This window comes from Hylaeus volcanicus, chromosome 1 (assembly GCF_026283585.1).
Source record: "Hylaeus volcanicus isolate JK05 chromosome 1, UHH_iyHylVolc1.0_haploid, whole genome shotgun sequence".
NCBI classification, from domain to species: Eukaryota; Metazoa; Arthropoda; class Insecta; order Hymenoptera; family Colletidae; genus Hylaeus; species Hylaeus volcanicus.
In genome coordinates, this window is record NC_071976.1 from 12,589,638 (window position 1) to 12,609,035 (window position 19,398).

The following is a 19,398-nucleotide window of genomic DNA, read 5'->3' on the forward strand; positions in this document are numbered from 1 at the left end:
TTACAGTTACCAGAGTACCTATATAATCTTCTTTCAAAAAATTTTTTTGCTATATAGTCTTATATACATAAATTATATCATTTAAATATAAAAGGTTAACATTTGCAATGAAACAAGTTTACGTAAATAAAAATATCTTACTTCTCGTAATTATTTACATTTGATAAACATTATTTGTACCCACATCTGTATTTGTACATTTTTCATTTACACATTATTTTCAATTCATCCTTTCAAATCGTATTATCATACTGACAAAAAATGATACCGTATTACAAAGCAACTACTCCACTTGCATACTACATTTACAAATTTTCTGAACTTATAATTTGTATTATGAGTCGTATTGCAATGGTAACTTTGTTATTTCGATATTGAATTTGTAAGTGTACCAGTCGATTTCAAATTTTAAGCAGACCTAACCCAGACCTGTATCGTTTTATCGGTGCTATATCTTTGAGGGACTTTAATGGACCATTCTCTACGAACCAAGCACAAGCCCCGCCACTTCCGGTCGAAATAAGAGTCGCCTAAGAAAGATGACTATTGTACAGGTACAAGAGCGCGTGACGATGAGCATTCATTCAACAACACTGAAAGAAACTACTCGCTTTACCTCGTGGTATCGTGAATTAGTTTCTTTTTATACTGTTCGCCACTGCGCAGACGCAACTCGACCGGTTGCATTTTAACGAATGTTAAACCTCTTGAGGGACATTGGTTCGTGTATGTACATTTACTTTCTGAATTTTTTGTCGTTAGAAACGTAAAGAAATATTTGCAATTAAACATTCCAATGATATAATACAACATCGTCGTCACGAGATCTATAGATGTCACAGGTAAATATTAACTTGAATTTTTGCTGAATTCAATTTCTAATCAAATAATTCGTCCATCGAGAGATTAATATTCTCAAATGGAACACGATTATAAAAATATCAATTACGGCAAACTAAAGTGGTCGATTTTAAATAAACTTATTAATGGCTAAAATTTGTTCTGCTACCAGCAACTTTACGATATAATAGATATAAGGCTGAAGTTGTGAAATTATGCAAGGGAATGAAACGAATTAGTTGCATGATATCTTTTCTTCAATTTCTGTTACTAAAAGATACTGATTTTCTGTTCTAAATTTTCAAATGTACCAACATTGCATTTTTAAATAATAGTAACAATTTTAATAAAATCGTTACATTTATATTAGGTTTATATGTTAATGGTTTGTATTTATATATGTAAAATGTTTTCCAAATATATTTTAGAATTTTTTTTAAAAACACTCAATCGGTATGGAATACATCTGATCTTTTTATTACAAATGAAAATACATACGACGATAATTAAACTGCGGATTTTTATGGATTTATAAGAAACTTGTATGTACAAGAATAACATAAAACAAATATTGAAAGTAAAGTCATTATAATATTTGCAGAGCAAAATATATTTATATTTTATTTTGCATAAAGATCCACAGTCTAATTACACTTAAACATGAAGGATTACGTTTAAATGTGCAACTCGACCACATCGACAGACTTACGAACACTAATTAATTTTATTATGCAAAACCAATAAAATTAACATGCGAAGTTACTTAGGCAAAGTAGTTTGAAGCTACCACTCTTCCATAAACTCTACGCATTCGCCTAATTCAAGTTTCATAAAACGGAAAATCGAGAATCTAAAACGACTCGGGAAATAAAACTCGGGGCCATCTTACGATTAACGAATACGGCTCGTATCGTTGTAATAAATTTAAAGGGCCTCCCGAAGGGTCGTTCGAAGAAAGTAACAAATTCATCGGTGACAAATTCATTAACGGCAAATACGTCGCGCAACGCGCCGTGTACGGGACGCGTAAAACGCGCGTGTTTCAAGTAGATGCAAACACGATAAAATTTTACGCGTGTACATGAGTCGCCTAAATAAACGCCAATCATAAAACGGTGCCCGGTGGCGCCTGTAAAAATGATAAAGTAAAGCTCGTAAAAGTAATAGTTTACGTATTGGCTATAACTTTTGCCACGCGTTCCACGCCGCCTTCCGATCTTCCCTTTCCACCTCTTTCGACGCCGAACGGGACGTTTTGCATTCATGTATTCATCGTGCAACACAATGCGATAAATAATTTTTACGTTACCCCATCCCGATGGCATTAATTCGCTATTGGAACGAGTAATGAGAATATTATAAGCGCGGCGAATACTTCGCGCGTTATTCCACCGAGAATTTCTGACTTTCCTCCTTGTTTTATCCTCGTATCGGCTGTATAATTTACTACGACGATTGTACGCCTTTCGTTCGGTGTTAAAATATTATTTCGCTGCTATGCGAATGGAGATTTCAGCATTCTTACGTTTATGAAACATCCAGTACACCATATGGGACGGATATAAAAATAATGGATGTAGACACAAGTCTCTAAAACAATGTAATTTATTTTTTCTTGATTGATTAAAATAGAAATTTCTTAAATAGAAATGTATACAGTTATGTGAATGATTTAAAAAATGAAACGGGCAATTTGTAACCAAAATGGAATGTTTCACGTATTGACAACAAATTATTTTTCTTTTCATGCAATCTTCTCATTTAACTTTAATTTTACAACCACACTTGGTTTTATATTGCGGACATCTTCTTAGAAAGTTTTTGAGAAACTTAGAAATTTTCTACATCTTCTTAGGAAACAAGAAATGTTTATCTTAAATGGAAAATCGATTTACAATCCACTTTTGAAGTGTACCCCAAATTGGCTCGAACAATCTCGTGATTTCTTTACACGAATAGCGCTATAAAAAAATAATATCAATGTAAGAAAGTATTACAAGCATTGATATATTTTAACGTAAAAAGATACCGCATGATTAGTATTTAAAACACTCGAATTACCCATAATACACACCTGAGTACACATTCGAGTAAAATCATTGTGTGCCTACATCAAAGTAAATATTATAACGTGTATACTACAAACAAGCACAGTTTGCATTAAACAACGCAGTTTCCATTAACAAATGTTTTGACACTTGGTTTGAGTCGCTTTTGGTGTACAAAATATGATTGCATAAATTCAGGACTATAGACGAGATGAGATTGTATGAGGTAAACATTTTATGGCAAGTTTGCTACGTTTTTCTTGTGCGATTCAATTACTTGAATATTTTTTTTCCAAATCACAAATTCATATTTTCCATACCGAAGAAAACCTAAATTAAGAGTATGCAAAATACTACTTTATTAAATTCTAGATATTTCAAATATTTATGTATTAAAAATGTTTACTTAAAAACTTAAAAATGTACTTGTCTGGATTACATTTGTTTTAAAAGTTATATTATCTGGAAAACCATGATCAGAACTCTGATATTTAAAAATGTTACGATCCTATTGGAGCCAAAAACTGTAAGAAAACCAAAATACTCGACCAGTACCGCCAATCCCATAAAATTAGTAACCACTTTCCAAAAAGATCTTCGAGTTGATGGAAAACAACCGAACGGTACTCTCCGATCACTTGACATCTGAAGTTTGCAAGTCCATTTATCGAAAATCCTCTCAAGAATTTCGTTTCTTCGACGTCGACTCGATGGAATAACAACGGGAGCTATTTGAGGGAAAAAACGTGGTCGATCGCAAATTATTTTTATTAAATCTTTGATCGGTCTGAATAAAAGATGAACCTAGCCGACGAGGGATTAAGGAAGTAGCGGAAGGGAGAAAAAACAGAAAAGAGCAAAAAGAAGGATCGCCTCGGGTAAAAAGGTCCGGGGGAAGAATGTCGATATTAATAAAAGTTAAATTGAGCCAATCGCTCGTAGGAGTTACACAGCGATGGAACAAGAAAGAACGCAATAAAAATTGCAACAGAGCACCAGCTCTTTCACCGCGAATCGATGGAATTGATCACAGAACGTTTCGAAGATATTGCTCCGCCATTTCATGAAGCTAGATTTATTTTATCGAGATACCAAAAGTTCCTCTAGAGTTATCACTGCAGTTCCCTGTTACGAATTAATGGCTCCGCATGCATTTTTCAGACATCTTTTTGTGAATATTCATGATAATGATCAATATATAATTATTCGTTAATTAAATACACTTTGTATGCATTACGCAAAGGTTTCAACCGACAAATTCGACAAGAATGCATAGTTCAATCAGAATTACATAAATGGAAAAAAATATACATCTATTTCTCGATTTGCACAAATGAACGATTCATTAGAATTCCGTGTACTGAAGAAAAGATTAAATAATGTTATGTTTTATGTTTGGCATAACGAGAACTTTAAGGATCAACGAGTAACTTTAATGTATAACAGGGTTTGTACAATACAAATGTCAACAAAGGTAATTAAATGTGTTCTTAGTTTCAGAATTTAGTCAGATATTTAGTTAAATTCAATCATTTCAATGTATGATCAGAGGAAAGTAGGGCTATATTTATAATCACAATTTCAATTTTGGTTTCCAAAGATATATCTTTTGCTTAGATTTTGTAGTTCGCTTTCGACACGGTAAAACCTGTGTAACTTTTAACAAATCACAAAAAAACTTGCCAGAGTACAAAATTATAGAAATCTGTCAATCTTTAATTGAAAGGAACCTGCACGATATTCGCATAACGTACTCCACAGGAATAAGAAGTGACGACGTATTAGTTTAAAAGATGAAAACAGTACTTAATAGACTGAGGATCTTTCTGCAAAATAAAGTATCAACAAAAATATCTATCTAAATCTAAATCTAAATAGGTATTCTTTTCTCTGTAAATATTATAATATGAACTTTACTTTTAATATTTTCTTATATTATTACGTACTGTGTTACTATTTGTGTGCACTTTGTAGTAATCAAATATTCATTATGTTTCTGAAACATATGTAAACTTTTACAAACAATTTAATTTCATGAAGATTACCATACTACCAATTTAATGCACCATTCGACGTCGTAACTGTAAACGTTAATGAAGCCGTAAGACAATCGTGGAAGAGTTCGCGCCAATTGTTTCGCGTGATTAAAACCGTTCGCTCGAGTGATATCGATACTCGTACTGTGTCGAACGACGCTCATCATCGGTAATGAATGACACTCCGATTCATGAATCAGGATAACTGTCAAATAACCATCGGAGAAATGACGGGATTAAAAATATCTGTAGAAATGATCGTTAAGCTTGTCGAGTAATAACACTATTACGGATTATTAACCCTTTGAACTCCAGAAGCGACTCGCAGTGGTCGTTCGATTTTACGAGGCAACTCGAGTGGCGATTGGGAAGTCAATTTTTATGTTAAATTTCGTTAAACCTCAATTAATTCCTAGGAATAGTTTTCCGAGCTTTTTACGTATTCTTTTAAGAAGTTTATAGTTGCATACCTTGAAGAAGCAGCACGAGTTATTTTCTCAAATTCCAATTAGTAGGGATTCAACATTTGTAATAGAAAGTCATTTTTAAATTCTTTTTTTATTTCGAAAATCTCAAAGCTCTATAAAAATGGATTATTATATGTAAAATCACTTTAAATGAAAATCAATTTAACTCTACACTGTTATAAGATGAGCTTATTTGCTTGAAAAATACAGCATTGAATGTAGAAGCCAAAATTAGAATTTATCTTTCAAGATAGGAAGGTAAAGAAAATATTAACCTCTCTATATTTTCTTTTATATCAAAATTACCATTACTCACAATCGCAATACCTTTTAGAAGTAAAATATACACCATATTAAAGTGATTCAGTATATTTGTATGTTAAAGTCGATTTACAGATTACAATTACTTTGGTTCGTGTGTATTCAACTAATCCATTCACTACCAGGCAAATTTAAAGCATTTTGCCTTGGGCGGCAAGAGTTAAGACAGATGTGTAATCTAGATTATTATTTTGATAATAAAAAATGATATTAAATTTGTTATTTTAAAAAGAATATTTACGATCTTTTCTTCTCTTACGAGCTTTTTCTTAGTAGTGAATGGGTTGAAGCAAACAAACAAAAATCCTTATAAAATTCATCCCTTGGGACGTTAAAATGTAATATTTTTTCTTATATATTAATTCACTAATAAAATCGTTTTGTATTACCTCGCAAGAAGTAAATATCTCCGCTAAATATCCGCTAAACGATCTGGAGTAGTTAGTTAGCTCCAGTGAAAATGTCGTCGAGCTGAAAGGGTTAATACGCGATGGGAAAACACGGGAGCTGGCAGGAAATGCGCGTTCCATCGATTTTTAAATGAGGTCCCGCGCACGGGTTGTTAAAACAGGGACACTCTAATTGTCGTTTTAAAACGAGTGGCATTTTTTACGCTCGCCCCTAAATCTGCCCGCCGGATACCTGTTGCTCGTCCCTGGAAAAAAGTGTCGGCTCGTTGTCTGAGCGCTCGTTCCCTCTATCTCCCACGCGGTCAGACTCGATAATCACCTGTTATTAACCTTCGCACTTCCAATTCTTTTTTATTACATGGAGCTTAAATGGCTGGAAATACTCCACACCCACGCAATAAAAACTTGTAATGGCTAACAACAGCTTTTCAAAAGCTTTACATTTTCGAATATATCGAAAATATAATTTTTCCACTGAAATATTCATGTCGTATAAAGATCATACGAATCAATTTTTATGAAATTTAGACATTTGACATCACTTACGAATCAATTTCCATGAAATTTAGATATTTGAGATCACTTGAATGTTTTGAGGCCTCTTTCGAAACTTTACGCAAAAAATTACGATTTTCACTTCCACAAAAACGCACGTCTTTCTACATTCAAACGTTATTTTCTCCGTAAAATATCACTGTAAAAATTTGTTTGACTATACTATTGAAAAGCTGAGACTTCGAGGAAATTTTTCACGAGGAGTGCCAGCCAAACAACTATGTATTTGAAACCGGAAAACAGATAGAGGAAATTGTTACAATTTAAAGTTTGACCTAATTTTTCACTTGTTAAATCTACGTAATATATTTTGTTTCGGCATCAGGGATATTGAAAATTTAACGCTCTTTCGAATGGTATATATAGTTTTAATTTTGTACTGTAAGTTGGTGGAGATATGGCCGTTTAAAGAATGTAAAGTCGAAAATACAGAAAAAACTTACAGGTCCTCAATCATAGATTGAACGACAGTAGTTGAAAACCGACTTACTAGAATACAGGAAAGGCAAAACTAATTTATTATTAATGCAAAACTAATCGTATGGCTCAACGACCAATGTAATCAAACGCAAAATGTATCCATACTCGCTCACTTCCGTTTGATTACATTTAAAAGTGAAAAATGAAACCAGAATGGTTTTTAACCATAAAAAAATCAAAAGTGAAAATACTCCTAAATAAGGGCTATTTAGAAAAACTTCTAAGAGCAACTTTTTATTGGAAATTAATTGCAAAATTGATTTCCTAAATTTGTCCGGACTTAAGTGTAGACACTCTGTATATATATATATATATATATATATGTATGTTAGTATCCGCGCCTCCTATATCCAAGAATGAGGAGTCATGAAACGTGGAGTACTGGAAATATTGGTGTTATAGGAAAAGTGGGTCGACTGAGGATCCCGAGGATCGTGGATTCTCTCGAGATTCTCCGTGTCTTACATATATAAGTTGTTAAGATTTTTCATTTAATAATTAACGTTTATTCAACAATAAATACAAAGTAAACAACTAGGGAATATAACTCTGAATATAATTCGTTATGTCTGCACTCTATGGCGTCTCACAAACGAATCTCGTTGACAGACGATCGATGGGATCGCTTTCTTGTCGCTTCTGCTGTTCCTGTGGCGAGCACCAGTAGGCACTAAATTCTATCCAAGGGGTGCTCGCAACAATATAGATATATTTTTGTTTCAACAATGTAATACCTAAAATGTTAATATTGTAAATGCACTTTTCTGATTGCAGGCGAACGACCGTACAAGTGCCATCTACCGGACTGCGGGCGGGCGTTCATTCAGCTATCGAATTTGCAGCAGCACCTTCGGAATCACGACGCCCAGGTGGAACGGGCGAAGAATCGGCCGTTCCATTGCAACATCTGCGGCAAAGGCTTCGCCACAGAATCCAGCCTTCGTACCCACACGTCGAAGGTCAGTCATGTATGTACCAAATCCGACGTCCAACAACACCAACAACAACGACAACAGGCATTTTGGCTACTTAACGCGGTGCTCGCACACGATAATAATCGAACCACGGTCGGAATGATCCGGAGAATCGAGTCTCTAGAGTCGATCAAACGGTTGTACACGTGCGATATAACTCGTACAATACATATATCTGCATATGTATCTATACATTATCATGCCGTAACTCGCAAATCTCCGCTAAACGCTCTTCTTACCGGATGAACAAAGACGCCTAATAGATACACGTATTTTCCTTTCGCGACACGGAACAAACGCGTCTCTCTGAATGCACACATGGTGGCGGGTCATGCTTCTGTCCTCACGATCTATATAGATTCTCATTCCTCTCTACGATTAGGTTCCATTTCACCCTTATCTTCGAAATCGTTCGTAGACCTTCGCTAAACGACGATGACCGTCGATACCGATCGACGGCGGGAGTAGGAACTCGATGCACGGCGTTGCTTCCGTTAAAAACACTCGCTTTCTTTCGATGAAACTAATTAATCCGTGCAGAGAGTTCGCTCCCAGTTCGCAGGTGCCACGCAACTCTACATACGCGAAACAGTCCCCTGCAGTGTGTCGTAACAATATCCAGGGAGATCCGTAACGGTAGCTTAGATCGTTCAGCTGGGTTCTTCGTAACGCTTGGGACTGCTTTGGTTGTGGTTTCTCACGGACAAGCCGCTTCGAATTTTGAAAGTACACTCGCGCCTCTTTTCGATCGCCGATCGTCTCGTTGTCGCGAACAACGACCGTTCAACGCGTCCTCTCGAGCTCGCTGAAAATCGTCGAGGGACGACGTAGGACAGATCCAGACAAGAGACAGCAACGAAGTCGCAACACCACGACTCGAAGAATATCCGTCAACGATCTTCAAACAGAGCCACGATCTTGCAACGCGACGTGTACTTACGTGGAATACGGAATACGCCGGGGGAGAGGTTGCGTCCGTTACGAATCCGTGTGTCGCGTCGGCGAAAAAAATTGGTCGATCTGGAAAAAAAGATCGCTTAAGTCCCCGAGAGGTTTAATCGAATTCACCCCTGGCGGTGAATCGCGGCGCGCAGCGATTACCAGAGGAATCTTGTACGGTGGGGTGGTTTTTTGCCCAGGGCTCGGCCGGCCAACTGAATTTCTCAACCCTTTCGCCGCGCCGGGCACATGTCTTGACGAAAAAACGTGGGAAGGCATCTGTCGAGCCGTACGTGAGTCGGTCTTTTCTCTTGTTTCTCCTCGCTGTCTTCTCGCTTCGCGCTTCTTTTGCTCGCGCTGAAAAACCTCATCGGGTTCTTTTTATCCCCGGCCAATTAGACCAGGCATGTTGCGTAACCAGTCGTAAACTAACATTTCCCCCCGCTCCCCGATAGGCGGATGGAAAGAGGAAGCGGTGAAACCCGAACGGATCGTCCATTAGCGCCGCGATAAACGCATAAAATCGAACCACGAACCGATAGAAACGCCTCATTGCCTCGATCACAGATTAACCCTTTCACTGCGAAGGGCGTATATACAACACGCCCTCGAGAAATCGAGTCAGAGAATTGTTTGTATTCGTTAAATCAATTTTTGTTAAATATCAGCTTATAGGAGATAATGAGACGAAACTTGTTGATATTTACTATTTATCGAAAGGATTCTTAGTTTCGGAAATAAAAATTAGAAAAGTTGCACGTTCATTGCAAGAATTGAATCACGCCCTCGAAAAATCGACTCAGAGAAATGTTTGTATTCGTTCAATCAATGTTTTTTAAATATCAGCTTATACGGGATAATGAGACGAAACTTTTTGATATTTACAATTTATCCATAGGATTCTTAGTTTCGGAAATAAAAATTAGAAAAGTTACAAGTTTACTGCAAGAATTGAATTTCAGAAAAAAGGTATTTCAAGTTTTCAAATTTTATCTCTGAAATTAAATATTCTATGAATAAACAGTAAATATAAAGAAGTGTCGTTTTATCATTCTCTATAGAATGACATTTTTTTTAAATTCGACTGTTCGACTGTTGCTTTTTTTTTAACAGCAACAGGATCAGACCATTACGAGATCTCAGAAAAAAGGTCTTTTAAGTTTTTAATTTTGATCTTCGAAATTAAACGTCGCATGAATAAATTGTAAATATAAAAAGGTTCCGCCTTATCATGCTCTATAAGCTGATAGTTTTTTTAAATTCACATCTCTACGGCTGATAGAATTTCTAGCAAAAATCGTCCCGCGGTCAAAGGGTTAACATGGAAAGACTTTGTTACGAATCAACGAAATACCCCTCCTGCTTTAACATGGATTTGCTGCATATTGGGCAAGTCGAGTGGTTGTCTTCGATTCACGTTGCGTTAAATCTATAAGGGGTGAAGAGTCTACAAGTATCGTCGAACGAAAATACAAATTATTGATATAGTATTCCAAATCTTTTTGTCTAGAATTTTTTCTATAACTTCTACTGTTATTTTTTTCTAGAAAGTATTATATAATTCTCGTTACTATAATTAAAATATTCGAGACACACTTGTTCTATAAATGCATAAAATTCCATAGTCTAGTTACACAAAATCAAATGTTTCAAACTAATTTATTTATTAGATTATTAATGGTTAGTAATTATCATATAATAAAAATGAAGATTTTTTTTATAGAAATGCTTATAATCTTGTTCGGTTTGGAAAGCTAATTTTTGACACTACAATTCTGCCTAATTAACCAAATATTTGTTTATGTTTCTGCCATTTTGAATAGTGTAAATATAAATCAATATTAAACAAAGAATGTTTACTCACAGTTGTTCAGAGTTTACCTCATCTTTCTACAAACTTAAAAAAAATTGTCAACGAAAATTTTTTCACTTAACCATCAGTCGATTCAGTGTTAATTTGAGAATATATTAACAGTATTTCAACGAGTGGAAATGATCAAATGTCATTGTGTGCGGTATAAAGCTCAGATTCAATACAAAATTTTGTACCTAAGCCATGATTGTAAATATCTACATGAAATATTGAAATAGCCCTATTTTTTATACGAGAATTCGAACTAACATGCTTGGCATATTAGTATACGAACAGTATCTCGCGAAACTCGAGTAAAAATAAAATAAAAAGTCCCTGCAATCAAAACGTATACATATATCATTGTGCTTAGCATCATTTTACACGACTGATAGCAATTTTTCCATGTTAACAGATTACGACAAATTCACACGAATCGTCAAAGTAAAAATATACGCAAGATGAGTCCCAACAGATAGAATCTCTAAATATCTGTATTAAGATCATAGACAACAGAAAACGTAAGAAAAATAAATTGTTCGAGGGAAGAAAATATGGTGACTCCAACAGGAATCGATGACAACCACGACTATCTCCGAATATGCAAAATTGGTCGCACATGAGCAAGCAAAGGGTTATTTTGTCGATTTTGAACAACGTCCTTTGATTTGATCGATCGACAATATGGGTTTCTAGGAAACTACGAGTTCAATCAAGAAAATTCTCGGTGTCGAATAGCACTTTTATCCATTGAATTTGAGTTCGAGAAGAAAATAGCCAGAAGTAAGTTAACGATACCGATTATGTGATTCGAAGGCGGGCATAAGCTTACCACGGGGTTCCCTCTATGGTTTGTTCCACGAAATGGCGCATCAGGTGCGCCCTGAGAGCCACGCGACCGTAATCTAGCGCACACGTCGCTCCCCGAGCAATAAATATCGTTCTTTCGGCGCTCCGCTGATCGCGAATCCTTTTAATTGAAAGCTAATCCATGGCTAAAGCGTACCAGTCTCCCCTCGAGCATTCCCGTGCGATCTCGATAAATCTCAAGGCGAATCCCAGTTGCGTTTCCACGTACGGGAACAAAAACGGTGAAAATTCACCTTTGTCGCGAAATTAGCAGCGTTTAATGAAATAACGAAGATGGCGTTCGAGGCGGTATCGTCGCGAGAAGGCTGGTTCGAGTTAAAAGTAACGTCGAGCACGTCTTTGCTGCGCGATCGAGTCGTGGATAAAAAAAAGAAGCTAAAGAAGACCGTGGAAGAAGAGGAGGAAGAAACAAGAAGGACGAACGCGAAAACACGGGCGTTTCGAGAGAGGATTCTCGCGACGGAAGAGCGCCGCGGAGAAGTAATTAAAAGCCGCCAGCGGGACAGAAACAGAGTCCGTCCGCCCGGTGAAAATAAAATAAAACGAAACGAAACAAATGGAGGGAGGAGGTAGAGAGAGAAACGAAAGAGAGAGAGAAAGCTCGAGCCCATCTTGCGCGGCTAATCGAATTTTCGCCGGGGCAGATTTCTTGAAATTGTTTTCGCTATTCCAGGGCTATCTGCTATCGCCGTCCCTCGCTCTGTCGGCCTGATAGCTAATGGATCGTTGTTTAAAAAGAAATAAAGAACGGAATAACGGAGCAACACACCGGGCGAGCGAGAGAAAGGGGAAATTGAAAGAGTTATACGGTGGGTCGAGGCCTGGCGTGTCGGCGAAACATTATCCCAGCCCGGGAAAGACAATACACTTCGAGTACAGTATTATAATAGGCCGGAGCGTAAATGTATTATAGAGAACGATCGGTAGCCAGCCATAGAAACTTTGCGTTTCCTCCCCGTACACGCTTCCCTCGTGCGTCTTTACGAACTGTTACCCCCCCCTTTGCTTTGTTCCGCACCGGCTGACGTTTCTTCAAATTCTCCGTGAGCTTTGCGTTCACGCTTTCGCGCTGAACGGTCGAGCGTTCGATAGACAAGAGGATGGACGTTCGATCGGAGAGAGAATCGCTCTCGAACACTGAGTCGACGCGTCACCTCTGACGCGCGACAATGCTTGATTCCCGCTAGCTACGAGAAACGATCAACGCAAGATAATTAAGGGGTTAGGTCACTCTAGAAGGTGAAAAAATAGGCTTTCTTGGGGATTTCTTTTTCAGAAAAACTACAAAACAAATCGAGATTACAAAAAAGGGTGTTTACCATAGATATCAGTAACTGTATACAATAAATTTTTTGAAGCGATTAATTTCAACATGGCGGCTGTGCAGCGTTTTTTGCGATGACGTCTCCGTTTTTCCAGGCTCCACGCCCGGACATACGGCTCTTGTAATTTTTGAATTATGATGAGCCAATAAATTTTTTTCGATTATACATGTATATAACAGCAGCTGTAGAAGTACGTAGAATTTATTCGATATATTGATTTTCGGCCAAACGGGGCACTTCTGAAGTGAAAAGTGAAAAATGTGCCTACAAAATCGTCAGAAAATTGTTAATTACAAATGAACTATGCAATATAAAAGAAAAATATTTTTAAAGATAAATTAAAAATTTCAAGTGAATCGGTTGAAAATTGTCTGAGTTATGTTTCCGGCCAACTTGAAAAATGCAGTTTTAAGATAAACGCCTTTGAAGTTTTAAGTAGTAGAAACGTGCTCTAGTCTGCATTGTACTAAAATTCGTAAACCAAGTACTTAGAGATTTTTCCCGGCCATAATGTTTTGGGATATCATTTTTGAAGTCCTAAGGGATCATTTAAAAGAAAAAAGAAAAAATCAATTTTTCGAAAATTCTAGAGTGGCCTAACCCTTTAAAACGTTCTTTCGACGCAAGCCTGAACACCGCGACCGTTTCAGCGTACGGCGAGCACGTGAACTAACCCAGTGATGGGCAAAATCGTAATCGCAAATACGAATACGATTGTAATCGAATGTCTTCGAGTTGTGATTACGATTACGATTGTAATCGCATCTTTCCGAGTTGCGATTACGAATACGATTACGACCGTATTCTTAGAGGTCTTCAGCCATAGACATTTTTTACCTCAAAACCAACTTCAGATTCGTGTTCCTCGCATTAAAAACCTTAGGGTAACTTTTTAAAAAAATTTTATTTTGACGAAAGTATGGTTTCCTATCTAGGTTCTGCTCTATGGGCACGAATTTTAATTGAAAATTTTTCATTTTTAATTCATTCATTTTGATTTCATTCTGATGAATGTATGGTTTTCTAAGTTTTTTGGAGCGAGGAACACGAATCTGGAGTCGGTTTCGAGGTAAAGAATTTCAATGGCTGTAAACCTTTAAAAATACGGTCGTAATCGTATTCGTAATCACAACTCGGAAAGATGAGATTATGATTACGATTGTAATCGTATTCGTATTTGCGATTATTATTTTGCCCATCACTGAACTAACCTTGAGAGGCGCTACTAGTTTACGTACTCGCCGTTTGCTGAAACAATCGTATCGTTGTGCCTTGTCTTCAAATTGTCGTAGGCTGGAGTTACTTTTTGCCCCTTATGGGGTATCTGCGAGAGGCAGATTAATCCTTTAACTGGAAAAAGATGAGCTCGTCTTTTTTCATCGTATAAAATCGCCACAAATCATTTCTGATTTGGTGCAAGGATGCCTCATAAGGTACACATCAAAGTAACCTCATTTTAAGACACGACAAGTGAAAGAGTCGACTTAGAATAAGTCACGTGCTGAGATCTGGCACGTGCCACATCTTTGCATTAAGTGATGTGATCGGGAAATTCTCATTCTTGAAATTTCTTTACAATCCAAGTCGATTTCCTTCGTTTGTCGAATCTTGGAATAAACAGTCGTCAGAGGACTCTGTTTGAATTACTTTTACCAGCCCTCCCAACTCAGAATTGCGTCAAGTTTTCCTTGTCAGGGTATTTTCGGGTGAGCACAGCAATTCCAGTAACAGTAGTTTCAGATTTTACGAGTAAGGCTCATTTTATTTCTTTTATTGCTTACACAATCCTGATAAAGAAAGTGAATAGAAGTTCGCGATGAATATGTAAAGCTACAATAAGCAGCGTTCAGAAACGATAAAATTTATCTCTAGCCATCCGAAAGTAGCGTATAACTTTAACTTCAACTTTATTTAAATATAGTAGAATGCATACATCTTCAGTTATTTTTTGCTCGCATTTAATTAGCATTAGCAACATCAGATCCTGGTTTGAACAATTTTTTAACGTGACGTTATACGTGATGTTATACGTGTACATATACATATATATATATATGACACATACATATGTATATGATATCATATATATGTATATATGATGTCACTTAGTGATATAAGATAGTCTTTATCCCAGCATTTCACTTCCCTTCTTCCACGTGAACGTTAGTGGGAATCAAGCTTAAATGTTTCGAGAGCGCTCAACGAATCTTCCGTCAACGTGGCGCACACGAAACCTCGTTCCTTGCAACTCCTTTAAAAATTGACAACAAAAATTCAATCGAAGTAATGGGTACTGTTTCTGTGTTAATCCTTTCAGACCTGGTGTCTACAATCGAGGACACAAAATTTAAAAATTACCGACACTATCGTTTAGGGCGAATGTCCTTATTTGTGTACATAAATAAAGACCAGTTTGCCCCGAATGTACACTATTAAGAATTTGTTTATTTTTTTCATACTAATTTCAATCAAAGTGAACCCTAAAAATTAAATTATATTACTACGAAGAAAAAATAATTTAGGTCTGAAAGGGTTAAACAATCCGTATCGTACTTAAAGCAGTAGTTTTATTTGCATCGATGATACTGGTATAGATCAATCACAACTTTCATTTCATTTCTCCGAATCTCGTTAAAATAGAATAGCTCTACAATAGCCTTCCTTTCCTGACAAGGACCCACATAAAAAATGAAGTCTCAAACTGTCGCGTTTCATCTGCTCCGCTATCGTCGATGCAAAGCTACCATTCAATTTACAACGAAGACTATATCTTCGCGTCAATTTAACGACCTTCTGAGTTCTGCATTACATGAACAAAGTTCTCTGAAAATTGGGTTGATGCGTCTGCAATTTTCCCGACTTTCCCCACCGATCTGGTACCAATTAACGAGCAAACTTTCGCAACGTCTTAAACACGACACCCGTAAACTGAGAAAAATTGCGAGTGGAAAAAAACGAGGTTTCGCGGGCGTCGAGCTGACGAACGAGAGCAACGACGAAAGAACGATGGAAATTTCGAAGGAAAGAAACGAGAGGAATTTCGGAGCACTGCGAGCTCGTGGGTGGCTGGTTTTCTTCGCTACTTCTCCACCGCGTCTTACTCACTTTCGCGTGGCGCGGAGCCTTCGTATTTATCTGTAGTTTAGCGGTACAAGGGTTGAATGTCGTGCAACACGATACACAACCCCTTCTGCTGGCGGACTTTCTCGTACCTTCGACCTTCTTCCGACTCACCTCCGGGGCCCTCCCCATCGAGCCCCTTCTACCTTCTTCTTAATTGCCCGAGCGCGGAGCTCGGTAAAAACTCGTTAGCCATTAGATTTATTTTTCCTTGCCACGGATATTCGTTCCGTGTTCTCAAAATCGCGCGCGCGCGCGCTACTTTCTCAACACTTTTCTGCATTTTCCGACGAAGAGAAGCGAAATGGGTAATGATACAAAATGGACAATTTTTGACCAACCTGTCGGCGAGAAATTCTGTCGATCACGTGACCACGAATTACAAGGAATCCGAAATACGTAATTCGAGTCTGATAGGGAAGTTATCGAAAGTATTTGCTAAAAAGTATTGGCTAATAAGTTCGTAGCGTTTTATTTTTCCTCTTATCCTAGAACGATTTGTTTGCTGTTTGCCAAAGTGTTTATACGCATTCGAAAGAGCTCTTTATGCTATAAAAAACTGTGATAATTGTTGTTTGGAATAATTTAGTTTTGTATGATTTTTCAAGCTTAGAAATGGAATTTCCAGGAAGCATAAACCGACATTTTTGGCATCTGCTTTTCTTCGCTTTTCATCGAGGCAAATTTCCCGAGCGGTTGCGCCAGCTTTTTTACCACGAAGAAAAGCAGATGCCAAAAATGTTGATTCTTGCCTCCTAGAAATTCTATTTTTAAGCTTGATAAATAATAGAACAATGAAATTATTCAGAAAAACAATTATCGCAGTTTTCTGAAACAGAAAGAGCTCTTTCGAACGCATATAAACACTTTGCCAAACAGCAAACAAATCGTTCTAGAATAAGAGGAAAAATAAAACGCTACGAACTTATTAGCCCACCCAATTTTGCAAAGGAATGATGTCACTGTTTAAGAGAAATTAATTGTTGAGAATAATTTAACTGTAAATTAACTTTCCAGAGCAATATTACACTTTTATTTAACATAGCGTCGGTATCTTTGTTTGGTAGTAAAACATTATATTTCCAAGTACAGTTTACAAATTTTTAAATTACACGTTAGATGGAATAAAGATAAACTTTGTATCTACCTTTTTTCCATCTATTCTACATATTGCCCATCGAATACATATTTTTATACTTTTATATTGTTTCTTTAAGCATAAGTATATAGAACAAAATGAATTTTAAATAATAATTCAAGAAATTCTAAAAAGCAATGCAACGAAACTAGTCATTATAATCTTCGAATCTATTAACAAATGAAAACGTAATATTGTTTTGGAAAGTCCAACAAATTCATCTTTCTTAAAGATTCACAAATTTCTAAATGTCGTACATCTTTTTTTTTTTAATAATAATCCATGTGCGTTAATATTCATTGAAACCAAACAGAAACCATAAAATTATTGCTACACTAGTTAGTGCCATTCATCTATAAGTTCGTAGCGTATTTTTCCAATAATAAACAGTAGCTAATTTACTACAATTGCTACAGAATATCCAGATTTAAATTTGTAAAACTAGACGTACTGTTTGACCATAGAATGCAACAGAAAATCATAATTTTCAGGTATATGAGTCTGAAGAACTTCCGACTAAGCATAACCTAAACATATACATAGATCTTTTTCAACTAATATTTCACTATCACTAAAAGGTTTAAATCGCAAAGTTATTCGAAAATGCAAAATGTAACACAAGACTGAACCAATATACGAAGATAGTACCTTGGACCCATCAAATTAGAAATTTTCCTCCAATTAAGTTCTCGTGATCCAAGTTTATATACACGTGGGACGTATCAGGTGAAACGAGCTTCTGGATATTATACCGATCATGTAAGTGAAAATGGTGATTTTGAATTTCGAGTTGGGACATCATCTTGGTCTATAAATTACTGAAATTATCGAATTGAAGTTGATCCACTTAACGTCGTACCAATCGAGACTCAGAGATATTCTCGTCATTCGAACATTGTTAAATACATTGCCCGTGTCTTGTTTGTCAAACATTAAACGAGTTATTGTCGAATGCGTAGCTACAATTTTATGGTTTTTCAATTTTCTCTAGTACCTACCAGGTACACACTCATAGATTTCGTTGACGATATCGAACAAGATAATGACGAAATACAGCACTTCCCGACTAGATGAAATCATTTTTTTCCGATTTCATGAAATGGAATTATAAAGGGAAATGTGGAATAAAAACATTAGCTTCCCTGGTTACATGAAATGAACCTGACGGAGGACTCTTGTTAATTAATTCAGTGATCATTTTGCTGTCTAAAACAAGCTATTGTTTATTTTACGTTTCAATTTTTTTTCTTTTAACACTTATCTCCAATATTTCAAAAAATTGATTAAATTAATACGTGATAGGATTTTTCTGTTTCCATAGTTTCGTGTTTGAAAGGCGTATTTAGTGCAATTCGTTTACATTTCTACAGATATAATTTTTAAAAATTTGTTTATATGATTTTTTATTAAATTCTATCGTAAAATTTGAACTGAATTAACGTATAAATGGAATTCATTGTTGTTAAATATAGTTTTTTAATTACATTTGTCTGCATAATTATTTAGTAAATCTTGTTGTGACATTTATAACTTTCTGAACATGACTCCGAAACAAAGAATCGAAACATAAAATAAAAAGTAACTTATTCAAGACTCCAGAATGGCCATGTTTTAATTTGTGTACACACAAGCTTATGAATATTAATTAGGTGAGTCGTAGTCATCGATTACACGAAATAAAATATCCTTTGCTTTATGCAATGGAATTACTTTAACCAAATTTAAAAACTTAGGAATTCATTTTACTTTGAAAATATTGTAATATAAACTCCACTTTCAGAAATGTAACTTTTTATGTTATTACATACTGTGTGAATTTTGCAATTCCTTATACATTCAAATTTCGTATAAATGCATAAAACTCCGCATTCAAGTTACACGAAAGCAAACGTTCGATTGATTTCATTTCCACCAGTCCTGCGCCGAACTAATTACGTATAATCTCGAACTACAATTCACCTAATTAATCACCTAAGCAGTTTTCAGTTATATAGAACCGAGTTGGTCCGTTTGATTCCATTTA

At 36.1% G+C, this 19,398-nt stretch overlaps 1 protein-coding gene across 1 annotated transcript in view; it reads left to right on the forward strand.

Annotated features, from left to right (window-relative positions):
- Positions 1-19,398, forward strand: part of LOC128878498 (zinc finger protein 853) — a 166,073-nt gene that overhangs the window by 119,372 nt on the left and 27,303 nt on the right. The window contains exon 4 of the mRNA XM_054126749.1: positions 7,932-8,125. Coding sequence (XP_053982724.1) covers positions 7,932-8,125 — 194 coding nt within the window. The remainder of the gene's footprint in view (positions 1-7,931; positions 8,126-19,398) is intronic.